The following is a 27030-nucleotide window of genomic DNA, read 5'->3' as shown; positions in this document are numbered from 1 at the left end:
TGGTGCGAAATGTATTGCTCTGCTTTCCTTTGGACCAAATCCTGGGGGCAGGGATGTCTTATCGTCTGGGCAGCCCAGGACCTCCATAGACACTGCCCAGTCTTGTGCCCTGGAGAGGTCACTTTGGTGCTGCTAACACAGCAAAAACAACACAGGAGGGAGCAGTTATGAGTTACCATTCCCTGCAGTCACAGTAGCTGCTGTGATTCTCCAGTGGTTTGACTTCACTTGCGGAGGCACACTCCATTGTCTCTCAAGACAGATGGATGCCAACAACAAACATATATATTTATTACCTAAATAAATAAAATATATTTTTAAAAACTTCTAGGCAGCACAGCTAGCTTGTACAGTCTGCTAGCTAAGGCTCTTGGGCTTCACCATCTGTCAGCCTCCAGGCCCCAGCATCATTGCAGCTTCCTGGGATGGGGAAGGCGGTGGAGAGGTCAGTGCTGGTGCAGTGGAGCCAATCCAGCACTTTCGCTGGTGCAACTGCTCAGTGCGAAACTTCTTGCCACTTCAACCCTCTCCCTTCCAGAAAGCCACTTCACCAGTCTCTCCCAGCCAGACACTTCTGTCCAATGTAAGGAAAATTGGCAGCAATGGGCAATCTCTGTCCCAGGGAGGCTTGTACACCTGATCCCTTTGTTGAGGCTTCTCTTCTAATTCCTGTCCCCCAGCTGGAAAGTCGCAGACAGAGACACACAGAGAAAAGTCATAAGACCTATTTTGAAACATTTTTTTCTGTTAATTAATTTTTTTTTGAAACTAGTTTCCTAGGCAATCTCTGTCCCAGGGAGGCTTGTACACCTGATCCCTTTGTTGAGGCTTCTCTTCTAATTTCCGTCCCCCAGCTGGAAAGTCACAGACAGAGACACACATAGAAAAGTCATAAGACCTATTTTGAAACATTTTTTTCTGTGAATTAATTTTTTTAAAAAACTAGTTTCCTAGGCAACTTCTCTTCCACCCCTCTCTGCTGTAGTTCCCCTCCTTCTCCATCCAAGGATCTGTCCTTTTTCAGTCCTCCTCACCTTTAAACACCCAGCTCAACAAATTTTTACCGAAGTAAGAACTTTTTCCTCCTGGGAATCTCACTTGAAGAGTCCTTTCCCTGCTTGCACCACTTCAGGATGAGAATGCATCAATACAGTGGTACCTCAGGTTAAGTACTTACCGTAATTCGTTCCGGAGGTCCGTACTTAACCTGAAACTGTTCTTAACCTGAAGCACCACTTTAGCTAATGGGGCCTCCTGCTGCTGCCGCACCGCTGGAGCCCGATTTCTGTTCTCATCCTGAAGCAAAGTTCTTAACCTGAAGCACTATTTCTGGGTTAGCGGAGTCTGTAACCAGAAACGTATGTAACCTGAAGCGTATGTAACCTGAGGTACCACTGTACTGGGATGGGGAACTTCTGGCTCCAGATGTTGCTGGACTTTGGCTCCCATCATCCCTCACAATGAGCTGGGCCAGCTAGGACAATAGGGATTCATGTATGACTACATCTGGAGGGCCACACTAGTTCGCCATCTTTGCATTAAACATGATCATTTTTGTATCTTATTGTAAGCTACTCACAGCATAATTATATGGACATGTTTATTCAGAAGGAAGCCACACCATCCTCAGTGTGGCTTACTCCCAAGCGGGTTTACATAGGATTGCAGCTGTAGACCGTATACACACGTAGCATTTGAAATGCACAGGGGTCAGTTTTTTCACAGTACATAGTAGTTTGCTTCACGCAATAACATCATCTAAAGTGTCAGCTAATATCCATGTTGTCTGTAGGTGGCCATGTTTTCAAATCAGTGTGCTATCTACTCCCTGTCCTTCAATTACTGTTTCCACAGACCATTTTTAAAAGACACACACACACACACACACACACACACACACACACACACACGTTCAAAGCCTTCAAATGAGAGGGGCTGGAAACTGGTACATTGATATAATGATATACAGAGGATATATATCAATATAACTTAATATACTGCTTCCTTGTTTGCCTGTTTCATTCACAGGCAAGTTAAACATAGTGAGGGGGGGTGGCACAGTCCTGCAACATCATTATGTCTGCTCCAATAGGAAGTGACCTGAGAAAGCACTCTGTGTATAAACATGTAGACAGCAAGCATTTCAGAAGTGCATTCTTCGCACAAAACAGATTATAGCCATTCCAGCAGAATTCACTTTAGATTGGCAAATAGTGTGGGACAGGGATGTTATGGGGATGACATCATATGCACAGCAACCAAAAGAGGCATCTTCATCCAGCACCAAATGCACATTATCATGCAGTGTGTACATGAGCTTAGTAGCAGCACATAATGTCTCTATAGTAAGCTTGTAAGGAGCAACCTATTTTGCTTTGTCCTTGCTGAACCAGCAATTCAACAACTCTTTGCCCTTTCCGCTTGTCTAAATGCAAAACGGGGAACAGCAGTGAATCAACATTGCTGATCATGTGACACACAGGCTCAACATCTCCACAGAGGGTCTCTTTTTCTCTGTGTATCCTCTCACCTCACCCATTTCTTTTGCTCACCTCTCCAAAACCCATGATCTCAGTTTGGTTCAGCAAGACCAAATTAACTGGCTAGTTATTGCTATGAAATGCTGCACAGAGCACAAAAATGTTTGCTGAAATTCTGTTGTGTATTAATGTTTTATAAGAATAAAACTTGCGAAAGAAAGAGGGGGGGAACACACCAACACCAGCTTTTAGTGGAAAAGAAAAATAAATGACATTTTGTACTCAGAATCTATAGTTCAAGGTCCAGCGTATGTTCATTACCAGAAATATAGGAAATTAAAAGCAGGTGTGGGGAGGTTTTTCTGAATGATGCCAGGGCTCAGCTCAGACCTTGGCTGGAAGGAAATAAGTGTTTGCACACACCAAATGACTGGTTTATTGCATAGTTGATGAGCTGCCACAAAGCTTCATCCATTAAAATCAGGCAAATATGCTCAAATTAATTTAAAGTAAAGCCCTGCTTGATAACAGATGCCAGTCGGAGGAAGGGCTTGTTGGCATTCAGTAAACTTAATGAGGAAAGTCTGTGGGACTGTACCACAACTTTTCTGGGTATCTTTTTTTTTTTTTTTTAAATGGATATCAGAGACAGCCAGAGAAACCAAACTGTATGAAAGCTATTTTTGGTAAGCAGTGGCAACAGAAAACAAACTCCATATTTTCACAAATGCTCTTTCTTAAAAAGATAAGAGCTGCATTGCTGGTAGCTGACCAGATTTAACAAAGAATAAAATAAACCCTGCTCTTGTTCCTTGTATCAACAGCTTGGTGTGCATAAATCAAAAGAAGTATTTTGGTGCATACAGATTAATAGGTAAAGGGTCCCTGGATGGTTAAGTCCAGTCGAATTCGACTATGGGGTGCAGTGCTCATCTCCACTTTCAGACTGAGGGACCCAGCGTTTGTCCACAGACAGCTTTTTTGGGTCATGTGGCCAGCATGACTAAACCACTTCTGGCACGCAGAACACTGACGAGTGCCAGAGCACACAGAAATGCTGTTTACCTTCCCTCTGCAGCAGTACCTATTTATCTACACACGTCAGTAGATGTCCGGGAAAATCTGGACGCATGGCAAGTCATGCCAGTGTCGTTTTTTGCTGATTTTCCTTAAAAATAGCTCAAAAATGGCAACAACTTTGCCAAAAACACTCAACAACTTTTGTGTCCAGATTTTCAGTTTTTGAAATATGGCAACCGTAGTGTTGGAGGCAGTATTCCTTTGAACATAGCTGTCAACTTTTCCCTTTTTTTAAAGAAAATCCTATTTGGAATAAGGGAATTTTCCTTAAAAAAAGGGAAACGTTGACAGCTATGCCTTTAAATCACATGTGTTGTTGCACTCAGGTCCTGCTTCTGAGCTCCCATCTGATTAGCCACTGTGAGAATAGGATGCTGGACAAGACAAGCATTTGGTCTGATCCAGCAGGGCTCTTTTCATGTTCATACATGGTAGTTTAGTGCACCCAGGGATGCATGTCTGGAGCAATGGCCGGGAAAATGTGGCCCTCCAGGTGTTGCTGGGCTACAGTTCCAATCAACCCTTACCACTGGGAATGCAGGCTGGGGCTTATGGGGATTGCAGTATAACAACAGCTGAAGGGCTTATCCCTGATCTGGAGGCTAGGAGCAGGTTCAGTGGATGCGGTCCTTCTCTATCTTTTTTTTTTTTTTAAATAAATTTTTATTAATTTTCCAACACATATTAAATGACAATACAAAACAATACAAAAACAAACAAACATATAAACATGTATAATTTCTTAACCTTCTTTTCCTTAAACCTTCTTTCAACGACTTCCCCATACCTCCTTTTTCTGCATCCTTGTTCTAAATCTTTCCAGCAACCCCTAATTTTATTTACTTATGGCACTTCCTTTAAATCCTTTTTCCCATATCCAATTGTTTATCGCTGCAATTCTATTTTGCATTACTCAAAACATTTTAGCACTCGTTAATTTTACAACAGTTTTTAAGGTAAACTTTAAATTTCTTCCAGTCTTCTTCCACCGTCTCTTTCCCTTGGTCTCGGATTCTGCCGGTCATCTCAGCCAGTCCCATGTAGTCAATCACCTTCGTCTGCCATTCTTCCAGTGTGGGTAGTTCTTGTGTCTTCCAGTACTTTGCTAAGAGTACTCTTGCTGCTGTTGTCGCATACATAAAAAACATCCTATCTTTCTTTGACACCAATTGGCCTACCATGCCCAAGAGAAAGGCCTCTGGTTTCTTCACAAAAGTGCATTTAAGCACTTTTTTCATTTCATTATAAATCCTTTCCCAGAAAGCCTTAATCTTTGGGCATGTCCACCAAAGGTGATAAAAAGTACCTTCAGTTTCATTAGACCCGAACTCGCGAAGCAGCCTCCCGGAGCGGAGCTCAGCAGGAGGCAGCCATTAGACGCTGGCGCCGACCGGAAGTCGCGGTCCTTCTCTATCAGTATAGATAAATACCTAGAGGAATGACTGAACAGAGCTAGTTAAGCTACTGGCTACACTACGTCTTGAATTCTGAATGTTTATTGTGCATTGTGTAAAATACATGTTTCTTTTCCTGTCCTCATTCACATGTTTGCAATGCTTCATCTGGGTTTCTTGGTCAGAGGGGAAGCTCGGTGGAAATCTAAGAACATGATCAATCCAAGAAAGATGCTGAAAGAGTCATGGGAGGTGAAGGGACCCAGAGTAAAAGATAAACAGGTTCTGCGTTAGCTCCAAATAGTTCTCAGTCTAGACTTTGCACAAAAAGTCTGCCTCTCTGTTTTTAATTCCTTCTGCTGGAAAGAAAAGTGCTGGAAATTGGTTCTTCCTCCTGCTGTATGTTGAACACTGACTCAGGAATGAATGCCCTTCAGCTATCCAGGAACTGCCAACTGAGGCCTTCAAAAGAGACTCACATGGCCAAGCTTGAACAAGGGAATTTCAGTCTGAACTTGGCCCCACCGAATGCAGTGGTTGAAAGGCTCCCTGAGGCTGCAACAGTGCTGTAGTAATCCAAGTAAACAGGGACATTTTTTCCCCACCCCTAACTTTCCTCCAGTTAAACAGAACTCGCTTACGCATCCAGTCGTTTAGGCCCAGTCATGATTCTTTTCAAGCAGCTGCCAACAGTTTTTAGTCATCTTTTGGCAAAGTGTTTTTAACCACAAATGTTACATAGCTGCTGGATGAGTCATTGCTTTGAGTTATCTAATTCCTAGACCAGTGCATGCTTGCTTCTTCCTGCAGTTCAGGAGAATTCAAATATTGTAGAGGGTGCTGAGCAGAGCTCACTGCTTGGAAAGACAGGAGCACTCGAAGTCACTCTTGTCTCCAAGACAGGGATCCTTGAGGAATTTGATCTTTGTGAAATGCACGCCTCCTGATTGATTGTGTAGATTGAGACATTATTATCCTTTGGAATTCATACTTTTCTGAAATTTGTGATACTGTTCTCAGCTCAAAAGAATAGCAAAAAATAATCTTTTAGGACAAAATATATTTAGAAATGTTGCATTTCAAATACATATTTGAAACATTTTTATATTTTAATTTCCATCCAATTTTTTTAATTACATATTTATTTTATTTAACAGGATTTATACAGCACTTAATAACCGCTAAGCAGTTTACATGGAATACACATTCATGTTGGAATAGATTTATAAATGGATACGTGAAACTGACATGAACCCGGTAATAGATTAACCCATCCATCTCAAGTCTGAGAAAACCTTGTTAAGATGTTTAAGACAAACAAGTAGCTCCAAGTCATGCTCCTGGACTGCAGATCTGCACAGTGCACATGGTTGGTTTGCTGCTAGTTACAGGCATCAATAATACCTATAAGATGTTTCCACACAATGGAGTGACTTGTGCATAGGCTCCTGTATCTGAAAAAGAGGCCCTGGTTTGTTCTCTGGGATTTTCTGTTTCTTGAGCACAAAGGCAAGCTGTGTATAGATTGACTAGTTTATCAAGTGATAGCTTGCCACACTGTTGTCAGGGTGGGTGTCAGGAGCAGGTCAGCAATAACAACTCACATGGTGGCAGTGAAGTTAACTCTCTTTATTCAAAGAAACAAGACAGCTCAGTAGGCCAGGCCAAGTGAACACAGCAACTGTTCCTGGTAGATCTTGTGCACATCAGGCAGATATTCCGGACTGAAGGTCCCCACCTTCCCGCAGCTCTCTAAGCCCTTCCCAAGCAAACTGAGACGCCTTCGTCTTGCCTCTCTTTGTTCTGCCTGCTTCATACCTCTTTGGGTTCTGGGAGACCAGGACGGAGGGCAGCTGCCTGTTGCAGGAGGGGGAGGCAGCCTAACTTCCCCACCAGCCTGACCCATCTCTGCCACTTGACCCCCCTCTTCTCCAGCCTTCGCTTCTCTTTCTGATTCTGGACTGCTCTCTGCCGCAGCCTCTTCCTGTTCACTAAACCCTGTTGCCTCTTTAGTTTCTGACACCTCCTCCTACCAGACTTCTCCCTCTGACCACGCACTGTTGTCCCACCACTAATCCCAGGGCTCTGAGCCTTCTTTCCTTGGGGGTTCCCCAGCTGGTGCCTCCCACCACTCCTCTAAATCCAGCCAGACCATGACAACTGTGCATGTAACCAGCTGATTCGCTGGCCATCTATATCAGCCTGCCAAAACACTTCTGTATCAGAAATCTGGGAACCAGAGTAATAGTAGAATTCTCATCATTTGGCCAAATGATACAGGAGACTAGCTTATCACATGGTTACATGCTCAGTTGTTCAATGCATAACCACTTAGTAAATGGCTGCCTGTATTCACCCAGTGAGACTGAAAATTCCAAAAAGGAGAAACACCCACAGAACCTGTTACTCTGATGCATTCATGCACTGTGACTTCGCAACAGTCTTGAGCAGATGGTCATTGAATGCACAAATAAATAAGTAAAAGGTGAGACTGGTATCATGTCAATTGGCCCTGCTTTCAACCTCCATGTTTTCAATGTGTCATTTGCACAGAAATGTGCCAGCTTCACCATAGTGTATGTAGGTCCATACACACAATTTGTCCCCTTCATTATTTTCAGAGTACAGAGTGCACCTAGAGACCCTGTATTCTAGAACCTATACTCTTTGGGGTGCACTTGCATTTGCTGTCCATGTATATACAGTACAGGGGTTTCTCCACCCTCATGGAGAAGTATACTACCTTTTTTTTTAAAGGGCGAACATTTGCACAGGCTACCTTGCCAACAAAATAGTACATTCAAACTAAACCTATACTGTATCTATTTACAGGGATGTAAGTCCCACTGAATTCCATCAAACACTCCCATTTAAGTTTCAGCCTAAAACATATCAGTTAATCTGCTTAGCCTTTTTGTGTTCGGCATTCAAAAGTACTGTAGAATCAAAAGCAAAATATGAGATCAGCAGTGATGAGTGCATATATTATGTTTTGCGGTATTTCAGTTTTATTTTGTGGCTTTCAGTTGTTAGAATTCTTAGTTACAGAAGTATTACTTCTTTGGCTGTCTAGATCACAGCAGATGAGTAGTATGATTTAAAAAGTCTAAAATTGGGTTTAGGTGACAGCTTTCACTCAACTCATATCTGTCAACCCATGGGTATGTAAATATAGAGTTATGTGTAACTCACAAGCCTGCATTCAGGGCCCACCCAAGATGTTTTGCCCCTGCCACCTCTGTGGGTGTGTCCCAACCTCTGCCATAGTTGTGCCATGCCACCACCGCCATGGGTGTGCCTTGGGCATGCCCCTTCCCCTTCCTACATTTTGACATGCTTATCTCATTCAGCCAGCTGATAAACAATCTACTAAACCAGAGTGGGTGACCTTCACCACATGGCCAGTCCTGGCCTACCAGGGGTTCCAATTTTACCTGTGATGCCATTAAAAACAACAACAACCACCACCACACCCACCTGTCAATCAGGTGACATAACATCAATGGACAGGTTACTTCACTTTGATGGGCAGGTTTGTGGGCATGGTGGTTCCCTGCACCCAGCAGAATTCAACATCTCCGCCTCCCATCAGCTGATGGACAGGGAGAGGTTCAATTCTGCTTGCTTCAACTTCGCACACAGTCAATCCTGTGGGGAATAGTCGATTCCTGCAGAAAGCAGTTCAGTTCTGCTTGGTTTGGCTGCGTGCACAGAGAATTTGCACATACAGTCAATCCCTTCACCTAGCAGGAATGACTTCATCCACCCATCCATTAGCTGACGGATAAAGAGTTCAATTCTGCTATCAGTCTTGCCTACCTGTCAAAGTTGGCCCATGCAGATGGCAGTTAAATAAAGATCTGGCCCATGGGGCCTATAAGGTTCCCCATCCCTGTACTACAGTATACAGTCAGGATAACTGTAAGCACTGGCAGAGGAACAGGGGTGCAGGGGGAGTGCACCGCCCTTGGTGGCACGATCCTGGTGGGGTGCCATAGAGGCTGCCCCCCCCCGCGCTGGGTGCCACGCCCCCGCAGGCAGTGCACCACACCCCCAGGATGCACGCCATGCCCCGGGATGCATGCCACACCCCTGCCTGCTCTCCACCACCCCCCCCAGAGCTTGAAGCTCCACCACTGAGTGTAAGAACTGCACAAGTTGTAATAATAATGAGATTTCCTACCCGCCCTTCACCATGAGAACCCAGGTTGAGTTGCAGCAATTTAAAAATACAATATTAAAATCATGTAAAACTAAATGAGTAATAGTGCAATACTATGCATATATACTCTGAATTAAACCTCCCTGTGTTAAGCAGGGCTTACTCACTGTGTGCTTAGGATTGCAATCTGTAGTGTAATATGGTTAGAGTGTTGGACTATGACTTAGGAGACCAGGGTTCAAATCCCTGCTCAACCATGAAGTTCACTGGGTGACTTCGGGCCAGTCACTGTCTCGCAGCCTAACCTACTTCACAGGGTTGTTGTGAGCATAAAATGGGGACGAGAACCATGTGTACCACATTGAGCTCTGTGGAAGAAAAGGTGGTATATAAATGTAAGAAATAAAATGAAGTAAATAAAATGTAACGAAAGGTTTGCTTCAGTGTATAATATGCCAAAGGCAAAGAGCTGAGGCAGAATAGAGTACCAGAACCCAGTTTATCTGCAGTATCATGTTATGCTTTACTACTTGTTGTCTAAGCATGGATGGATGAGCTATACACTCAACCACAGCAAAAAGAAATGCAGTATGAAGATCCAAGCGGTGAGGTGATCAAAGGAAAGGGAAATAAATCAAAGGGGGGAAATGGTTGTGCCGAGTGCTTCAGCCATTTCTTCCTCTCCTTTCCCCCATCCCAGCCCCCAGCATTTTCTTCGCTAGATTCTTCAGTCTGCTAAGATTTCAAGATGTATAAAACATTACTTTAGAGTTGTACGTATATTACATGCTAAAACTGTAGTGTGTGTGTGTTGAGGGACCCAAGGTGATTTGTTTCATCTCCACACTGGCTCTCCAAATAAATGCCTATTGGCCTTAGACACATAACTTTTCATTAGGACTGAGAGAGCTTGGTGGGGGGATTCTTTTGACTAGCAAGCTCTCTCTTTTCTTAGATCTTGCCAATGTCACAAAAATAGAGTCAGCTTAATTGCAATCAATGGATAATTCTCAGAGATTTTTTTTCTTTTTTGCATGGTGTAATTAGCAGCATTTTGCAGCTTTTTCTTATTCCTAAATTCATCTGTTTTCTGCTTGGGCATATTTAGCTGTAGTAAACAAAATTCTGCACAACCTTTTGTGCTTAGGATTTCATTCCCCCTCAGTGAGCAAATGGCTATGACTATGGCTGTGTGCACATTGCCAGCTTAAAATGCAGCTTGCTCGTTCTTTTTCTCAATTCAGATGGAAGCCACTTTGGAGGAAAAACATATCAAAATGCAGAAACAACAGGATAGATTCGGAATAGATATGGAATGTCCATATATACATGTACAATGAATCCTAAATTTCTAGCAATAGGTATTCAAGTGTTCCAGATCAAAGCCGGTTTGCTGGTTCTTTGTCATTGTCCCTGCTGTTAATATAATTAATAATATCATCATACCAAAGTGGTAGAAACTTGTCTGCTTTATTCTGCCTCTTGCCCATCTCAAATTATAGGTTAACTCACCTATGTTTTGTTATCTTGAATAATATGCAGGAATTCAGGCTTACAGTGTCTTTAAGGGAAAGAGTCAGATCTGTGCCAGTTCTCTTCTAAGAACCAAGTAGCATTAAACAGAGATATCAGAAACTGGAAAAGGAACAGCCATTTTTTATCTAATCCATACTGTGATACAGTCCCCTAAGTTCCAGTAACATATTTAAAATGCAGCAAACAAGCAGTGAACTTCTGTGTAAACAAAGACAAAGGCATACTTTAAATTGTTTTAAACTGTGTAATATTGTGTTTTTAATATCCATGTTGTATTTTGATTGTTGTGACCCACTCACCATGGGACCTTTGGGTGAATGGCAGGTAATGCATTTTAATAATAATACTGCCCCATTTTAATGTTGTAGATCAGGAGAGCTGGTGGGTGGAGGATAACAATCTGCTCAAAAGAGGCAATGGAGGTGAGGGATGGAGGTGATACCCAGCATGTAGGCTGAGTACCACAGACATGGGTGCCTTAGCACTTGCCACTTGCAGGAGCCTAGAAAGGAAAAGTATAAAATGGGCAGGATCTTCTTTTGGGGTCTGGTCAGTTGGGCTTACAAAGGGGGGGGGGGCAGCATTTATGTGTGCGTTCCAGAAAAACGTGTTGCTTGGTCCTAATGGGAAAAGAGGGAATTTTTAATTTTTTTAGCTGATATAATATTTTGAAAGAGACCGTCTTTGAAAGAGACTGGCTTTCAGCACAGGCAAGCCCTTTCACCTACTGCATTTCCACCTAAACGTCTTACTATTCAAACACTCCTTGACTGGAATCTTGACCAGTCTGAGGGCCATAGCTCAGTGGTAGAGCATCTGCTTTGCATGCAGAAGATCCCAGGTTCAATCCTCAGCATCTCCAGAAGGACAAGAAGAGAACCTTTCCTGAAACCCCGGAGAATACCTGCCAGTCCCTGGGGACTATACTGTGCTAGAAGGACTAAGGCTGTGTCTCAATATAAGGCAGCTTCGGCCCGCTTCGGTTGGGCCCGGTTGCCATGGCGCTCTCCCCGTACGTGCAGTCCAATCAGGAGCTGTTCCGGGCCAACACGCGCATCCACGAGTTCCCCGCGCACGTGGCCAAGGTCCACTCGGTGGCCTGGAGCTGCTGCGGCCGCCGCCTCGCTTCCGGCTCCTTCAACAAGACCGCCAGCGTCTTCGTGCTCGACAAGGACCGGCTGGTGAAGGAGAATAATTGCCGTGGCCATGGAGACAGTGTGGATCAGTTGTGCTGGCACCCCAGCAACCCGGACTTATTTGTCACTGCGTCTGGAGACAAAACCATCCGTATATGGGATGTCCGCACTACTAAATGTATTGCCTCTGTGAATACCAAGGGGGAGAATATTAACATTTGTTGGAGCCCTGACGGACAGACTATTGCAGTAGGGAACAAGGATGATGTGGTCACCTTCATTGATGCTAAAACATATCGGTCCAAAGCCGAGGAACAGTTCAAGTTTGAGGTGAATGAGATCTCTTGGAACAATGACAACAACATGTTTTTTCTCACCAATGGCAACGGTTGCATCAACATCCTCAGCTGAAGCTCATCCAGTCAATTAATGCCCATCCTTCGAACTGCATCTGTATCAAATTTGACCCAACGGGCAAGTATTTTGCTACAGGAAGTGCTGATGCATTGGTTAGCCTCTGGGATGTGGATGAGCTTGTATGCGTGCGATGCTTTTCTAGGCTTGACTGGCCTGTGAGGACACTGAGTTTCAGCCATGATGGGAAGATGCTGGCTTCAGCCTCTGAAGATCACTTCATTGACATTGCTGAGGTAGAAACAGGAGAGAAGCTGTGGGAAGTGCAGTGCGAGTCTTCAACGTTCACTGTGGCTTGGCATCCAAAGCGGCCCCTGTTGGCCTTCGCCTGCGATGACAAAGATGGCAAATATGATAGCAGCAGAGAAGCTGGAACCGTGAAGCTCTTTGGTCTTCCCAATGACTCATAAGAGAAGTCTCCTGGGGACTGTATTTGTAACCTGGTATTCCTAGCCCACATATGCTCTGTTTCCAATTTTTGAGCAGGAGCAGCACCATCGTTTGACATTCCCATGCCTAGAAAGCTTGCTTTTTGAAGCTTTTGTAAAATGCCCAACCATTCTAAAAGGCACAGAGGCTGACTGGCTGACTAAATTCTCCAATTTCTAGGCCGTTAATTGTTTTTTATTGCAAAGAGGAAGCTACAGCTGCCAGTGGATTTGAGTGTCTTGTGTGCTGTGCGTTCAGTTAGGAAAACAATCCCTGCCCTCTAGTTTCTCAGGATGTAGCAGGCAGTCTCTCTAAATCCATGTGACTGTGCCATTGTCATGACTTGTGTCTCCCTTAAAAATGGAAAGACTGGGGAATACTGTATGCAGGTTTTCTGTTGTCACGTTTCGAATCCTCCTTTTCCTTTGGAGGAGTGCGCGTCTTGCCTCCTTTGGAGGTTGTGTGTGTGTCTTTCATTCCTTTTGCACCTTAGGGTAATGAAAGGAGAAGGGATCGGGAATAGGGTTATTTTTTGTTTGAACCTGTTCTTGTATTTTGGATAATTTGTTTCAGTAAATAAAAACATAAAACCTGAAAAAAAAAATATATAAGGCAGCTTCCTGGGTCCTGTGCTTTATTATGTGCATATAGATCTCCCTTGCTGGCTGGGTTGAGAGAAGAAAATTCATTGTACTTCCCTGGGTGTCTTTCTTTCCAAATTTGTTTTTACCTTGTTCCACTATAACCTGACTGAGAGGCAGGATGGAAAGCAGCTGACATAAGTCATTTTTTTCCTCATGAAGAAGTGCATTGTAGATGGGGGGAAAAAAGATGAAGCCCTTTGTTACTTACCGGTATATTATTTGTACCGTATTAAGCGGGTGGGTGGAGGGGCAAAATAGCCAAAGAACCATCAGGAAGGGGTTTGTTTTCAAGATAGATATATTCCTTAATCCTTCACTGCAGTACTCTCAACTGTAATGGAAAACTCATCTCTCATTAAATCTCTTGGTGCTAAAGAAGGTGACCCAAACTCCCGTTCCATCCATTTGCATCTTGCTCTGGCAGCCACCGACTCGTTAATTTTTAATATGAAATATTTGATGGTACACGGAGCAGCTGAACCTTGCGTAATGTATTGTTGCTTTCACCCCGCATCTCAGAGCTATGAGAAGTTCCACTTTGTGACATCAGAACTGCATTACAGAAAGATATCTTCATCTAAGACATTACAGATCTTTCCCATCTCTTGCGTTGCTGCAGTGCAAGCCATTTTTTCCTTGCCATCCGAAGGCACAGGCCCACAAAATCTCTGCTGTTATAATCTTTGCAAATTTACATTCCAGTGAATCTTAGATGTGACCAAACCACCTACTGTGGGAAAGCTGTTGGACTGATTCCTAAAAATCAATAGGTAGTCCAAAAAAGCACAAGCTCCCATCTACAAACAGTGCATTGTCCTGGGCAGACTTTTTATCCAGGGTTTTCATGAAGCTCCAAAGCTTTGCATTGCACAAAGGCTTTCAAGGCACTGCTGCAGGAAGATCTAAGGGACATCCTTCCAATCATATTGTCCCTTAAGGGCAAATGGTTTCCTTTTCTTTCTTCTGTTACCCTGACCAGTCAAATCCATTCCTTGGAACTAACTATCCATCTGTCCAGTGGAACATTGTTCAAAACAAGCTGTCCTAGTCCATTCAAGTTGGCAGCAAGAAATTTCTATCCCTCTGCCTACCTTCCCAGTCCAAAATTAAGGCACCTCTCATCCCCCCGTTTCTTTTACACTATGAAACACATAGGTTTCTGGCTTGCTCCCACTGCAAGAATTTGCCTCTGGAGTGCAGGAACTGCAGCCGTCTGAAACTGCTGGAACCAGAATGTGTTGCTTCTCATTCCTCCATTCTGGCTCAGTCACATCAGCTCACAGTTCTTTTCTGTGTAAACACAATCCCACTCTCACACCAGCATTATTCTCACCCCGCTTCTCAAATGGTGAGGGATGCAGGGCTTACCCAAGTTTGGTTTTCTTTGGAAGAAAAGTCACTGGAGGCGTATTGACATTTTATCATATTTTCTTTTGTTTACAACTATACAGGTTGAGCACAGGAGGAGGCACAGTTTAAACACTCCAACAGATAACCAAAGTCCCATGTCAGATCTCCAGGAAGACAGCTAGGATCCTAAGAGGAACCCAAACTCGACTCTCTGTCTCTTCCTCTGTGTATATAAAGCACCTACACCCACACAAAGGATCTTGGGAACAGTAGTTTGTTAAGGGTGTTGGGAATTCTAGCTGGATAAACTGAAGTTCCAATTATTTCTTTGTAGGGGTACTTTAAGTTTATAGAGTGTATTCATGCCAACTGCAACATCCGTAGTGGGGGTTGAAGGGGGGTGAAATCTGCTTCCCTCCCCTTTCAAGTATTCAGAAGACTTAAGAGAATTAGTCTAACAATTAGTTTCCATGGGAACACAACAACACTGGGATATTAACATCCTTCTATCCCTTCCAAGGCTCCGTCCAGGTGCTGACTCAGGACAACACACAGTGATAGGCCTGCTAGCCAAAATCCGATAGGGAACCAAGTAACAGTTTGTTCAAGGAAGCCCTCCAAAGTTGGAGTCAGCCAAAAGCCCTTCTGGATCACCCCTAAAGCCCATCTAGTCCTGCACTCTGTCCTCACAGTGGTCATGCAAATGCCTATGGGATTTCCACAAGTAGGGTGTGAGAGCAACATCACATTCCCCAGTTGTGGTTCCCAGGAACTTGCATACCCTGGGAGGCATACCACATCCAATACCAGAAGTGGTACATAGGCACCAGTGTTAGCAGCCATTGAATAGTCTTATCCTCCATGAATGTGTCTTAAACCCTTTTATTGCCATCCAAGTTTGGGGTCATTGCTACATACTGTGGTCGTACCTTCTAGTCCCTGAGATACTTTGACAGATGCTTTCTATTTCCCGCCCCCCCCCTTTGTCTCTTGCTCTCTGCATCTTCTTTGAGCAGCTGTGCCGAGTTTCTCCTTTCATCTAATGTTGTGAATCAACAGATCAGCAATTGAATTTCATCCCCTTTCTTATGTAAAGAGAAGATGCAGTTTTGCGTTGTTGTTTTTAAAGTGCCCTCTTTGCTGCAGGCATTTTCATTTATTTATTTTTAATGCTAAATATTTTAAAATGCAGCTTGGGAGTATATCCTCTTGTATGCCCCTTCACGGCTCCTGCATGGCTAAGTGGGCATCTGAACCCACATTCCTCTGGTACTATACAGATCCGACATACTCTGTGCTACACAATACGCAGACGCATTTAAAGAAAGTGATTCAATCACATGCATATTCAATGCACATATATTGCAGGCCTTCCTATATATGGAAAGGTGGGCTATACTATAAACAAACCAACTCACAGATAATGTCCACCTTTGCAGAGCCCCAGAGCTGCAGTAGCAGCTTTAGCAGCAAGAGAAATCACATCACCCAGAGTTAAACATGTGTTCCATGTAGTAAATACAGGCTTAGAAGACTTATCTCCTGGCTTAGGGCAAACTTTTAGGAAGTACTGTAAATCTCTGTTTAAAATGATTCCCATGATGCAAGATTATGATTTGTTACCTGCGTACTTTGTCAGGGTAAACATACATTATTGAGGTCATCATCTCACATAGCAGCTAAATGCACAATCAATAGGTTTATTGTAATAATACTCCTCTTTCTTCTCTGGCAAGTGGCCTGCTGACAATTTTCATAGTGTGTTTGCTTTCTTCTTGCTCAGGGCACTCTCCTGTCCTCAACAAACAGCCATCAATGCCTTATACGTGTCCCATAGAGCTTGTGATGGAACAAAATACTTTTATTAATCTCTTCTCCACCACCCTCCCACAAAGTGTGCTGCTTCCTACCTACAGTCTACCTCAGGGCTAAAGAAGTCAGATACAAGATGAACAGAAACAAGTTGAGCACATATTTTCTGTCTTGCATGTAAATTCTTTGGACTTCAAACTATCCCCCCCATTCTTTAGACCAATGGTTCCCAAACTTTTTGGGCCATCTCCCCCTCGGTTCCATAAACACATCCTCTACCCTATCTTATAAAAAACCATTCCTGTATTCAGAATAGCAGTTTGCAGGACACCATAAGGATAACACAATAAAATTCAGAACAGTCACAATTAATTGCACATTTATTCAAAACCCAATTAAAACTATTTATTAGTTTAACTAATTCAACAAAATTGATGAAATGGATCCAGCGACAACAGCTTTTTTACCTCCAGCACACCTTTGCTGCCACTTTGTCTCTTAGCACCCTGCTAGGTAATCCCACCGCTAACTTTGGGAACCACTGCTCTAGAAGCTCATCTAGTTACATCTTTATTAATAAGAATGGTAACAAAAACAAGAAGATTCCAGAATGCAGACTTAGGACCAGGTTGAAATCTAATTATGGTTTGATTGTTTGAAAAGGGACCCAAACTACTTCCGGTCAGATTAGGAAGTCTTTATAAAGCCTGGTTATCAAGTTAGCAGGTTACTTGGGAAGATAGACTATAGCTTCCCAGCATCTGTATACAATATGCATGTACTGTGAAAGATAAGTGTGCCCAATCATTCACACACACACACACACACACACACACACACACACCAGGTGTGGGGAACCTTTGACCCTCCAGATGTTGCTGAGCTACAGCTGTTGTTATCCTTGGCCAAGCTTGCTGGGCAGATAGGAGTTGCAGTTCAGCAACATCTAGAGGGTCAAAGGTTCCCCACACCTGATCTAGAAAGAGGTTTCCTACTTTAAACATGTGGAAACCAGACAGATTTCCACATCCAGCGGAGGACTGCAATCACAGCAAGTGGCCCTAGTTCTTTGGTGTCCTTTCATTGAATGTCACAATTTTATCTGTGGACTCAGCTATACAGCTGCAAATAAAACGTTGTGCAACATACAATGTGACACTGGATGGCGATGGTGAGCCTAATGGAAAATTCAATGTATTTTTTAAAATTGTTTGTTTGTTTGTTTGTTTTTAAGCATTTTCAGAACATTTTTTATATGTGTGTAGATTCCACCAGGGTCTACATTAATCAAATACAATGTGTATAGCCCAAATATTACGACCATCCTGCAACAAATGGTTTAGGAATGGCATGTGCAAGTTGGACTCCACACTTGTAAGCTCCCATTAAAACATGACATCCAACACACATTGAAAACGAAGTCCGCATGTATGAAGTGGCTCTGGGTCATAGGAACATAGAGAGATGCCTTATTCTGCACTGAATCAGACCATTGGTCTATCTAGTTCACCACTGTTTAACACTGACTAACAGCAGCTCGCCAGGATTTCGGCAGGGATCGCTCAGCCCTAGCTGGAGATGCTTAGGGCTGAACCTGGGACTGCATGTTCTAACTCTGAGCTACAGCTGCTCCCATATCCAGACCACAGCTAACTGAGAATTTGAACCCATGCACATAGTCTACAACAATCCAGGCTGATGGACCATTGTGGCTGGCCAGTCAGCCAAGTCATCATCTTATTTAACTTTTTGTAAACCATACTCATGAGGTTCATCTCTCATGAGGTACATCTAAAATGTTTTCCCCTGCCTGTCTAACTTGCTCACTCTGTTTTCCTCAATCCAGCACAGCAGTACTTCAATATGCTCTGTGACGATATTGTGGAATAAAGGGTGATTGTGAATGTGTTTTGGGAAGAGTTCAGCAAATCAGGGCAGTGATTTCTTTATTGAAAAATGTGAACACTTTTAATCACATTAGCTGACATTACAGCAATTTATTTCTCTGCTCTCATAAAAGGAAGTAATGAAGCATGAAATTTCTTAAGGAAATTCTCAACATCAGCCTTCAAGTAATGTTCAACCACATGTGAACATAGTGAGGCGGGGGAAGAGAACAGAATAACAGTTCAAGGCAAGTGTCTCTTGTCTTTTTTCAGGAAGAAGAAAGACCTTACTACGCCAGTATAATTTTGGGGGTAGGCTTCATTTAAAAAAAAGTGTATTAGCATTAAAGAAAATTTAGCAGATATACAAATTACAAGTTATGAAAAAAGAAGGAAAAGGAAAGGAAATGGAGTAAAAAAGAAAAAAAGAAGACTACAAAGATAATTATTTCATTTGGCTTTATTCATATTCATTTATTCTTATTCATATATTATAGGGAAGAGTACTATTTTCTTTAAAGAAATTATTGGATTGCCTTTTTCATCTGATCCTAAGGATACCTGTCAATTTCTTTGCTGAAAATGTGTTGTCTTTAATGACAAGTGGATATTTAGATTTCCATTACTGAACCATTTTGATTTTATTTATTATTTATATACTACTTACTATCTAAATGATCTTGAAGTGGTTTCCAATAGGTAAATGCACACACAAACATACACATGCACAGTACGAACAAAGTACCATGACAAGATACATAAAAAGTAGCCATGTACATAAACCTAATATAGAATAGATAAAATCAGAAAGTATTGCAAAGGAGTATAATATAACATTTTGACAGATATGAACTCCAGATCCTTCCATAACTCTTCATTCATTTATTTATTTAAAAAAGAAGCACCACATATGTTTGATAAACAACTGCCAGTTAAATGAACTGGCAAAATTTCTTTTGCATTTTAAGTAAATCATATTGGGGGGAAATTTTTTTTTTTAATTTCTTCCCTAGATTTGCACACCCAGCTTTTGAACAGGAGGGGAGCGTGTGGCTTTCTAGTTATTGTGGGCCTCTCCCATCAGACCTAGCCAGCATGGGCAAAGATCCATGATTATGGGAGTTGTAGTCCAAAAACAAAGTTAGATGGCCACAGGTCCCTCACCTCCATCTTCAAACAATTGTATTTCTACTGAAATTTCTACTTTCTGCAGGAACTTAATCCAAATCAAAACCTGCAACAAGATCTAATCAACATACATACAGACTGTTTTCATTGTGTCCAAAGACACACATTTAGTATTTGATTGCAGTTTCAAATTAGCATTCGTAGCTGTTGCCTGACACACTGGTTCCATCTATATGGCACTGTGGCAGCATCTATAACTACCTTTGTCACGATGAATAAATCCTCTCTGCAGCTTTGTTGACAAATAAGCTATTAAAGGATTAGTCATCATCAACACTGAGTGGCACTGCGAGTGCTGGGACAATATACAGAGCTGACATCTTCACTGCCTTGCACTTTATGCTGTGATTTATACACAACCCATTGGATTGTCTTGCTTGACTCACTGAAAGATATAAACTGAAAAGCAGAGAAATCACTTTTTCAAATGTAGCTTTTCATTGGAGGCTGAATCCTGATCCGCCCGCCCACCCACTCAACCCCCCCATCCAACCCACTTAGTTCATCCCTGAGTACATTTAATTAATAGAGTGGCCACTTACACATTGCCAAAAGGGAGGAAATGCAGGACAAAAGATGTCGCTGATATGCATAACATGTGCACATGCTAATTTGCATGTACAGATGCAAATTTATACATGATTACTGTTATTTTAATAGAAATATAGCGCCTCTCACCATAACCAAGGCAATGGCCAGGTTTGCTGCTCGTTCTCCTTAATGATGTTAAGGAGAATATGAAACATCAGGAGGGGTGGTTTGGGGATCTTTATTTATGGAAACACCTGAATCCCTATCAGCAGTTATCTGATTTACCTTCAACAAATTATGTACATATATCTAGCTATAATAATACGGGGAGGGGGATTTTGAGCAGAGAAGTGTCAGGTAGGGAGTGAGACAAGGTGTTTCCTCTCATTCTTTCCTCCTACTGTGCCATCAATGCTGCAGAAATGCAAAGGCATATTGGCTGCCTTTCAGACTTCACAGACTTATTCCACATTCAGTATTAGCCACAACACCTTGTGCATGAACCTTACTGGATCCAGTCCAATGGTTTCACTTGGGTTAGAAATACAAAATCAGACCAGTGCTTTCTTTCATCACAGGAACATTATCCTTCTTTTCCAATAGTAAAGGTAAAAAGGACCCCTGACCATTAAGTCCAGTTGCAGACGACTCTGGGGTTGTGGCGCTCATCTCGCTTTACTGGCCGAGGGAGAAGGCCTTTGTCCGCAGACAGCTTCTGGGTCATGTGGCCAGCATGACTAAGCCGCTTCTGGCGAACCAGAGCAGCGCATGAAAATGCTGTTTACCTTCCCGCCAGAGCAGTACCTATTTATCTACTTGCACTTTGACGTGCTTTCGAACTGCTAGGTTGGCAGGAGCTAGGACAGAGCAATGGGAGCTCACCCCGTCGCAGGGATTCGAACCGCCAACCTTCTGATCAGCAAGCCCTAGGTTCTGTGATTTAGACCACAGTGCCACCCGCGTCTCTTCCAATACCCTCAGATTAATTTCTTCTAGGTATTCTCTTCCCTCCAGCAGCTTTTTGATTTATTAGCATCCCCCCCCCCTATATTTAGAATGATCCAAACCCTCCCTCCATTTCTTTGTCCTTTTCCCTGCTTGACGTTTCTGCCATAAAAACAAACAGTATTTTGAATCTAACAAAAGACACGCATATTCACAGGCGCACGCACACACATGATATGAAACAGATGGCAGAAATAAGGTAGGTGATGATGTGTCACTATAACAATAGGCAGAGCACAATATTCTATAAACATTGCAAACAATCTGCTTCCTCTCATGGAATGCATATGAAAAGCTTTGTTTAAAGAAAGAGTACGCTGTACTAACTAACACTTACCAGTGTTGTCATTAAGACTCCAGCTGGTAGAATGCTTGGGTGAAAATGAGCGGCAATGCCTCATGTTCAATCCATTTTGAAGTTAGTTTTCAAGTTAGTATTTGGAAGGAAATGAGGGAAGTCAACAAGCCAGGGGGTGGGGAAGGATAGCAAGAAATTGCTCATAATTGATTTAGGGTGCTTGGGAACTATTCCTTTCTTTGGGGGGGGGAGTGAGATTCAATGGCACACCGCCAGATCCAGGTTGTGCAATTAAAGTGGATCTGGTGCTCTTCCAAAAAAGAGAGAGAGAACATTTCTGACCACAGGAAAACGCACTGCAAAATGTGGGGTAGCAATTGCTTAATGTGGTGTCCGGGAGCCTCCCCAAAAGCAAATAATTAAGGATGCATACAATCACATTTCTACATGGGTGTCTAGAGGAATTTCTCCAGTGGGACGGAGTGACCAAAGTAAAACACTGAAAGGGAGGAACAAGCTAGTTTCTCAATAAGAAGGATAGTGACTGCATATCTTGCCTCATTTCTCAGGTTCAAAAATATTATTTTAATGAAAGTTGGGATTCTAGGGATTCTGGTAAATCCAAGGGAGCAAAGCCCCACCCCCCTTGTTCCCCTCCCATATAGCATCCCCTCAAACCTCGTGCAAACTAATCAGGATGAATGCTCAATAAACAGATGGTACAAAAAAAGGAAATTAATTCCTACAAACTGTAGGCTTGATAAAAAATAACTGGGATCCACAAATTATTACAAACTAACATAAAGACATAAGGCATATAAAAATAAGTTTATGAAATCTAATAACAATTGCAAATGATATATATCTATTAATATCCAAAGTGAGAGAGTGCAAACATAATCCACATATACTGGTATAATTTTATGAAATGTAATCACTTACAAACAAGCAATGTATCTCTATTAATATCCTAAGCAAGAGCATGCAAACACTAACAGCATGTACTGATGTTTTGTCGGTATTCACTGTTTATGTTTGCAATCTCTTGCTCTGGATATTAATATACATACTGTTTGTTTGCAATTGTTAATAGATTCCACAAAATTATTTTTATATGCCATTTGTATTTATGTTCATTTGTAATAATTTTCTATCCTATTTTTTTTTAATCATGCGCTCAATAAACAAATCCTCTCAAAGTGACCTTACACTCAGTAGCAAATGATTTCAAAACTTAGTAACCTGCAACTAAACACCTCACGCAAGGTGGTGTGCTTTCTTTTAGGTTCTCCAGGAGGGAAAGTGCTGGATTTGGGGTTGCCGCTGCCATGAGAGAAAACTTGAGTTATATTCCTGACACTGTGCTACCTGGACTCTATTGACAGGGAGTCCAAGAATCTTGCTGACAGCCCCCTGTCTCTCCTGAGTCCTGACCCATCCAGAAATTTATCATGAACAAAATTTGAACCTTAAACTGTGCCTAGGCTAGAGTAGACTGTTACCTTCCAGATTTGTTAGACTCCATCTCCTTTCAGCCCCACATAGCATAACTAATAGTCAGGGATGCTGGAGGGCCACAGATTAATTTAAGAGTGTCCCACAGAGTCCACATAATCTCATCTGATAATCAAAATAATAAGAGAGAGGCAAAGCCATCTAGTTTATCTTTCTTTTGCTGCTGAGTACAAGAATTACAACAGGTCTGTTCGATTCACTCAGATAGGTGCATCTTTGAAATTCAAGAAAGGTACATGTGCAGCTATCTTGACTCATTTCTCTTGCTCATTATGCTATAAAACTGAGGAACTTGTCTTTACATGAATGCTTAGCATTAAACTTTCTCTCTTTTTCCTCCAACCCTCTGTTGCTGTCCTAATAATATTTTCACAGGATGCAACAAAAGAAATTATTTCAATAAAGTTTCTTTCTCCCTTCAGGAACAGAGGAAATAACTTGTTATGTAGCCTCTTAAAGAGTGACACATCCTTCTGACATCCTCCCAAATTCAGAGCTAATCAAAGGCCCGCATCATTAAGAGTTTTGCTTCTTCTAGTCTTTTATAACTAGCTTAGTTCTTATCAGTTCTGGAAAGGTTGTTAACATCTGGTGCATCGCAGTGATTCATAGTTTTCATTCAATTACCTCTGTGTTTACTTAGAATAATTTGTGCAATGCTTGCCTTTTTATTATCTCTAACAAGGTTGGCCAAGCTAAACGGTATCTCCTTTCTGGGAAGAGATATCTTGTTACTTCAATTTGGTGCTAAACTTCAGTATGTAATTTCACCTTTGAACATCGGACACGGAGCAATGGATACAAACTACAAGAAAGAAGATTCCACCTAAACATTAGGAAGAACTTCCTGACAGTAAGAGCTGTTCGACAGTGGAATTTGCTGCCAAGGAGTGTGGTGGAGTCTCCTTCTTTGGAGGTCTTTAAGCAGAGGCTTGACAACCATATGTCAGGAGTGCTCTGATGGTGTTTCCTGCTTGGCAGGGGGTTGGACTCGATGGCCCTTGTGGTCTCTTCCAACTCTATGATTCTATGATTCTATCTTCTATTAGGATACATATTAACAGTCTCGTCCTTTTCCTGACATCAAGGGGCCTGGATTTCCAAAGCTGCAGCAATAGAAGAAGAAAAAAAGAGCTGCTACTAAACAGCTGGAAATATTTAGTCTCACACCTTCCATTTATTTGTGCTGAACTCAAATGAATGATCTACCTAAAGATGCATTATTCACCAAATGCACAAGAAACTGATGGCCCGTTTTTATACAATAAGCCCACAACTTACACGAGGGTTCAGCTCCCAGGAACTGCGTGCAAACCCCAAAATGCATGAAGCCAGGAAGACCTGTAAGAAGCCATTAAAAAGCATAAAAAACCTAGCACTTCCAGCCATGGATGGCTGCTTTTTAGCTTCCCACCAGTTGAAGAAGAAGTGACCTTGTATTGGGGGGCCATGCTCTCAGACTGAACCTCTGCTTGCTCTCAGACCACTTTCCCCTTGCAAAAAGTGGTTGAGTTTACAGCTGTGACTCTTCCCACCATGTGTATTTAGATGAGAAGGGCATATTTAAATAACTTGAGGTGCAATCCTAATTAACTTGCAGTTTGAAAAGCACTCTCACCCTACCCAAAATTAGATATGACCAAGAGATGACCAATAGGCGCTCTCACTCTCTTTGTAATTTAATGATGCTCTTTGATTATCATAATGAACTGGAAGGCCATCTAAACCCTTCCACCACACACACACAGGAGTGCTGCTGGAAACTGAAAAGTGGCCAAGTATCTTCCTTGTGTTAGGGAAATCAGTTCTCAATAGCTGGTCTTCTCAATTTCTGAAGGGCGGGGGCACACATCTTCCTCCATCCCAGCTAAGGATGATGTGACCTAGGTGTCTGTGAAAGAAATCCCCATTCTCTAAAGAGGCTCCTATACCAGTCCAAGAACATCTTCTACCCAGGTGATGTTATTACCTACTGATGTTTATTACAATGGCCGTTCTTCTTTTTCCTTTGTTTTATAAGGAAGTCTTCTATAACCCTAAATGTAAACCACAGGGTTATGAAATCAGTGGCAACCGCTTCCAGGTACTCTTCAGATCCACTGGTCCTAATTCTGTTTGCCTTTAGGTATCGTCAGTCCAAGAGCAGATCCTTCCTCCACCCCTCTCCCAAGTGGTATGGTACAGGCAGCTTTTTAGGTCCAAGTGCAGAAATGTAAAGACAATTAGTCCGTGTTGTCTGGCAGTGGACTTCATTCCATTTAATTTGGAGCGGCAGAGGAATCACCTGATGTCCCATGCACTTTCGTGGTTTGATATATTTATATGGATGATATGGATCCTAGAAAAGGTTCTGAATTACTAGTATTTCCCTGACAAATTAAAGGCAAGATGAGATGGGTAATGTAGGTGAAAGGAGCATGTAGTAACAAAGGCTGCATTGCTGTGCTGCTGCTTTGATGTAGCTCATCTTTGCCCTAAAGGAATTTCTTTCTTTCCTTCCTTTTTTTTTTTCATCCTATGGTGAGCCAGCAATGAAAACAGTGCTCAGAAATCAAGCCTTTTAGGGAAGGATATCTTGACTTCCATAATATAATGAGTGTGACTGGAGTGCATTTCTATGGTTAGATATTATCACTTTGAACATTGATCTTTAAAGATTAAATTAAAAGATATTGGCCTTCTTTGACAAAATATTCCATTCAACTATCCTACCTGCCCCCTGCCCCCATGTGTTATGTTGACCGTTTTGGAGGGTATGTTTTCCTTCACAATAAAGTCTTTTCTTTTCTTTTTCTATCAGTCTGAATAGAATGTCAAAACCTAGCTCTGCAAAGAGTGCAGTGGGCTGCTCAGAACTATATTTAGAACAATGCTGCATCAGATTTACACACACACACACACACACAGGCAAGTTGGGAGTGGGATGTACTTTACAGACTTTGGAGCCAAATAGCATTTTTGCTGCATAATGATGATATGCTAACTGTTCTTTGTAATCAGGTTTCTTTTAATTTAAAAAAAATGCCACAGAGCAAATACCCAACACACCTTTCACATTTTCAACTAAGGATGTTGTCCCTTAAAACTGATTTTGCAAAGGAAGGAAGGAAGGAAGACATGCATTTGAAATCTTTTGTATTTAATAAGTCCATTACTCAATGGGGCATTGTAATGTAACAGACAGTCTCTTTGCCTCTGTTGACTGTAATAAGTAAAATTAAGAGACCTTAGGGAAATACAAAATCCAACTTTAAAAGTGATGAAAAATTACATCAGAGAAATTGTGATTTTTTTTAGGATTGTTTCCCACATTAAACTTTCCCCCAGTTATATTTTCCTCATCTTATTTGTGGCATTTGCGCCACAAGAAAATTGGTTGGGACTCCAAGAGCTGCTTTGCTTTACGCAATTTTTGGCTTACAAATAATGGTGATGTTGATGACAATGTTGTTGTTGTTGATGATGATGATGATGCAGCTATCCTACAAGCTATATCATATATACCGTATTTTTTGCACCATAACACTCACTTTTTTCCTCCTAGAAAGTAAGGGGAAATGTCTGTGCGTGTTATGGAGGGAATGCCTACGGGTGGCATGCCTACGGATTTTCCTCCTCTAAAAACTACGTGCGTGTTATGGTCGGGTGCGTGTTATAGAGCGAAAAATACGGTATATTTCATCCCCTAAATTTCAAAAGTGGTTTATGAAGAGAGACTGCTGTTGCTGATCCACAGAGGAGAGGGGCATTTCTAGGTTTATAGAAGATGTTTTTCAGATTCTGGTCATTTAATTACAAATTCTGACCCTGCTGGTAGATGCAGTCCACTGCCACCCAGCTTTATACATTTTAGATCCCTATTTGCCTAGATGAGAAAGACTCTAGAGTCTAGACCACTTACTAACAAACAGAAGGAACAGTTTACGATAAGTTTAGGATAAACACATAAGCATAAGTTTAGGATAAACACATAAGCATAGGAACAGAGGAAGCTGCCTAGTAACAAATCAGAAGGTGAATTCATCTAGCTTAGTGTTTCCTGCTGACTGGCACAGCTCTTCAGAATTTCAGACAGGAATGTTTCCCAACTTTAGCAGGAGATGCCAGGGTTTGAACCTAGGAATTTTGCATTCAAAGTGTGTGCACTATCACTTAGTTACACGGTAGGAA

The 27030-nt window shown here is 42.1% G+C and overlaps 1 protein-coding gene and 1 long non-coding RNA gene across 2 annotated transcripts; both read left to right on the top strand.

The window, feature by feature from the left end:
* Positions 1-11627: 11627 nt before the first annotated feature.
* LOC128410347 (THO complex subunit 3-like) lies at positions 11628-12661 on the top strand. The gene is given in 2 exon segments (XM_053381479.1): positions 11628-12185; positions 12188-12661. Coding segments are annotated over 2 exon segments (960 nt in total). The 5' UTR covers positions 11628-11650; the 3' UTR covers positions 12613-12661.
* A 1430-nt stretch (positions 12662-14091) lies between these two features.
* LOC128410351 (uncharacterized) lies at positions 14092-14880 on the top strand. The gene is made up of 2 exons (XR_008329464.1): positions 14092-14623; positions 14727-14880. It is a non-coding gene; the product is annotated as an uncharacterized LOC128410351 (long non-coding RNA).
* The last annotated feature ends 12150 nt before the right edge of the window (positions 14881-27030 follow it).

This window comes from Podarcis raffonei, chromosome 3, assembly GCF_027172205.1.
Source record: "Podarcis raffonei isolate rPodRaf1 chromosome 3, rPodRaf1.pri, whole genome shotgun sequence".
Taxonomy (NCBI): domain Eukaryota; kingdom Metazoa; phylum Chordata; class Lepidosauria; order Squamata; family Lacertidae; genus Podarcis; species Podarcis raffonei.
Note: the sequence above shows the minus strand (reverse complement) of the source record. Positions and strands in the feature narration are given on the sequence as shown.